We start from the raw sequence: 3,853 nt of genomic DNA, 5'->3' as shown, positions 1-3,853 counted from the left end.
TATTACATTTGTCGTACGACAAATTTTTCAAGCGTGTCGATTGGCCGCTGAATAGAAAGTTTCTAGATACTCGAGAATTTTACTATCCTTCAGCCAATCAATACGTTTAAAAACTTTGTCGTACGACAAATGTAATATCAGCCGTAGTCGTAAGAATAGTCGACTATGATTGGTCAATTCTTATGTGTCTGACGAAATTGACCAATCGCAGTCGATTATTCTTACGACTACGACTCTGCGACTCGCATTGACTACGTTTCCACTGAGGGTCAGAGTCGGGCTAGAGTCGGGTCAATCGGGTTGGGGTGAGCGTTTTTGCGGTGGAAACACCAAACCCCAACCCGATTCTGGGGAGCGATCGCGTGCACCGATCGAATTCGAATTCGAGAAGGAATATGCCATCCGATACCACTCTTCGTACATGATCAATCTATGGTCTGAGGGAAACTATCCTATAATAAATAAGCATGAACCATGAAACCTGTAGAGTAGAGACGTATGAGAAGTCGACCGATCGAATTCGATCGTGCACGCGATCGTTCCCCTGACCCGGCTCTAGCCTGACTCTGAGGGTGCAAACTCATAGAGCGGAACGGTGTACGCAGAAAATCGCGGAACGACAGCTTCGACCAATCACGAAAACATTGGAATACTCGTGATTGGTCAAGGCTTCCGTTCCGCGATTTTCTGCGTACACCGTTCCGCTCTATGAGTTTGCACCCTGACCCTCAGTGGAAACGTAGTCAATGCGAGTCGCAGAGTCGTAGTCGTAAGAATAATCGACTGCGATTGGTCAATTTCGTCAGACACATAAGAATTGACCAATCATAGTCGACTATTCATACGACTACGGCTTTACGACTTCTATGTAGAACCACTGGCCAAGGAATTTGAAACACATCGGCGAGCTGCACGCGGTGCGCTCCGATTGGCCGCGACATCGCGGAAGGCACGTTTTGTCGTCTGGTCCGCCTAACCTTGAAGGCCAATCTGTCGGATGTTTCGAATGAAACTACTTGGAGCAATTATGATCTAGTCAAGAGGCAGAACGAACGGGATTCAGGAGACGTTCGCCTCTCACCCTCCGCGAATAAAACGGACGCTTCTCTCAAGTGCTTCCTCTCTGTAATATTTTTTTTTCCTTTTGTAAATACATTCCGTTCGCGTCGACAGCCGGTGCGGTATAATGCGAGTGCCGACCAGCGTTGCTTTCCTCAGCATTTTCGTGATCGCATCCACTCGCATGAGCGACGTCCAATGCGAGAAAGGACAGCCGGGCGAGGAGGAACTCAAGTCCCAGAACTTTCCTCCCTGCGCAGCGTGCAAGATACTTGCCAACAGTTTCAAAAAGGTAAACAATCCCACCCCCTCCTTTCCTCGAGGTATTTAATCAGTTGTATTGTCGTCGTTTTGTGTTAAAACTGTCAAGATAGCCATAACAGTTTCGTCGCGTCGTTGGAGTATGTGATTTTAAGTTGTCTGACAGTATTCTGACGAATCGTTGTTTCGCAGGGACTAAAGAAGACGAGACGCGGGAACTTCGAGGGCGGGGACAGCGCCTGGGAGGAGGACAAGCTGGGCTCGTACTCAAGAAGCGAGGTCCGACTGATTGAGATACAAGAGAACCTGTGCAGGGATGTCGAGCGCGGCGAGGCGCAGTGCCAGTCCCTGGCCGAGGAGCTGGAGAGCCAGATAGAGGAGTGGTGGTTCAAGCATCAGGACAATCATCCGGATATCTACGATTACATCTGCATTGTTAAGACAGAGCGTTGCTGCCCGAAGGATCACTACGGCCCGAACTGTACGCAGTGTCCGGGATACCCGGACCGGGTCTGCAGCAACAACGGCAAGTGTAAAGGCGCCGGCACGAGGAAGGGAAACGGCGGCTGCTTCTGCGACAGGGGATACGTCGGGGATATTTGCTCGGAGTGCGCTCCGGGATATTACGAGTCTTACAAGGATGAGAAGACCCTGCTGTGTTCTATATGCCATGCGGCGTGCGAGGGACCTTGCAGAGGCGCCGGGCCCAAGGATTGCGAGAAATGTGCCGCTGGATGGTACATGATCGAGGACAAGGGCTGCTTTGATATTGACGAATGTTTGAGGAACGAAGACATCTGTCTTGGCAATCAATTCTGTGTTAATAAAGAAGGAAGCTATGCTTGCTTAGGTATATATGTTATTTGATTGTAATAAAGTAGTTTTGTAACTTAGATGTACGTTAAAATTAAAAGTTTGAAATGTTTTCAGCTTGCGACAAAGCTTGCAACGGTTGCACCGGCGATGGGCCAGATATGTGTGTTAAATGTGCCGATGATTACCATAAAAAGGACAATATGTGCATAAGTAAGTACTTGGAATAGTGATATAATGGAATAACACTTTGAATAATGTGTATTTATGTTATTTGTAGACTCGGATCTTAGTGATATAATGGAATAACACTTTGAATAATGTGTATTTATGTTATTATGTTATGTTTGTAGACTCGGATCTTCTTGGCCGTAAGAAACAAGAAAATCTCGCGAGATATTTGACGTATGTCGGACTCTGTGTGGCGACGTGCATCATTTTGCAACGTAACGTTTATGTAGCGAGCATTATCGGTTTGTTGGTCGCAATATATATATCTGTGTCCGAGTACATGATCGCGCATAGTAATGTCCAGGATACAACGGCAAATATGGATATTCTAGGACCAGCTTAAATAGAAACGCAATTTAAAGAATGTATAAAATTATTTCAGTGTGTTGTATCAGGATACAGAGTCATTATTCATATGTAAAATATATCGTATTAGAATTAATATGTAATTAATATCGTTGTACAAGTTGGAAAGATACCAGAACTTTATTAGTAATATCTTTTCTTGCTATATTTTTGAGAAACTTTGATGTGTTCCTGATCTTACGTGTATACTATCTACGTATGTTTACATAATTATACGATTTTTATTTAGATATCAGTGTTTAAAAGGAAATATGGCCAGTTTATTTTTAATATACCATTTTTTATCTACCAAAATTATTAATGCTGACTTTTTGTCCAATGTGTGTTTATTATTACTTATATAGTTATTGTAAATATTATATTTTAATGTAGAAAAAAATGATAACAAAAGCTATTACAGTTTTAAAATAAGCATCTACATTAAGCATAAATTTACAAAATATATAACATATTACTTAGGCATTTTTATACTCGTAAAAAATTTAAGTGATTTCTGACATAATCTACATACAGTTTCTATATTAATGTCGACTTCAACGAAGAAACATAACAATGCCAATAATTAATATTACATGCAAGTTTTCATATATTTTATTCAGTTATATAGAATTTATTTACTGCATACGAACATGAGGGAGTACCATGTACCTTTATAGAAATTTATGTTAATGTTCATTAAAAAACTGAGACTATATATTGTGCATTTAGTATCCAATATATTTGATTAACTCATGTCAATACATTATACATACATATATTATATCATATTGACAGATAACTAATATTCAACACTACAAATATACTGCTTAAGTAAAATTATATCCTATTTCACTCCTATTATTACGTGTTAGTTAATTCCACAATTATATAGAAATATCAAAATAATATGCAAATATTTCTTATCGTTAAGTTATAAAATTAATTATAGTAAAAATACCTAGAGTATCATAGTAGTATTCACGGTAAGCACAGATTTGAGTGAGTTAAACCGAATGATTTCGATTTTTTAACGTAAAATCATTCATCGTTAATTTTTTTAAACTAAATAATTGCACGATTAATTTGTAATTGATTTACTGTTTATATATCTGAAGCATTATAGATAAGGAAGGATTTAAAGAAG

The 3,853-nt window shown here is 40.0% G+C and overlaps 1 protein-coding gene across 1 annotated transcript; it reads left to right on the top strand.

Annotated features, from left to right (window-relative positions):
- Positions 1-860: 860 nt before the first annotated feature.
- LOC105559782 (cysteine-rich with EGF-like domain protein 2) lies at positions 861-3,546 on the top strand. The gene is made up of 4 exons (XM_012008361.1): positions 861-1,351; positions 1,513-2,170; positions 2,251-2,346; positions 2,487-3,546. The coding sequence occupies exons 1-4, from the start codon at positions 1,187-1,189 to the stop codon at positions 2,705-2,707; spliced, it is 1,140 nt and encodes a 379-aa protein (XP_011863751.1). The 5' UTR covers positions 861-1,186; the 3' UTR covers positions 2,708-3,546.
- Positions 3,547-3,853: the final 307 nt, after the last annotated feature.

Source organism: Vollenhovia emeryi, unplaced genomic scaffold (assembly GCF_000949405.1).
Source record: "Vollenhovia emeryi isolate VEMERY1.0 unplaced genomic scaffold, V.emery_V1.0 DF939254.1, whole genome shotgun sequence".
Taxonomy (NCBI): Eukaryota; Metazoa; Arthropoda; class Insecta; order Hymenoptera; family Formicidae; genus Vollenhovia; species Vollenhovia emeryi.
This window is presented reverse-complemented; position numbering and strand designations above follow the sequence as displayed.

Coding starts and splice junctions, on each gene's coding strand:
- LOC105559782 (XM_012008361.1), top strand. CDS start 1,187: ATGCGAGTGCCGACCAGCGTTGCTTTCCTCAGCATTTTCGTGATCGCA. Junction 1,352..1,512: donor TTGCCAACAGTTTCAAAAAG/GTAAACAATCCC, acceptor GTTGTTTCGCAG/GGACTAAAGAAGACGAGACG. Junction 2,347..2,486: donor AAAGGACAATATGTGCATAA/GTAAGTACTTGG, acceptor TTATGTTTGTAG/ACTCGGATCTTCTTGGCCGT.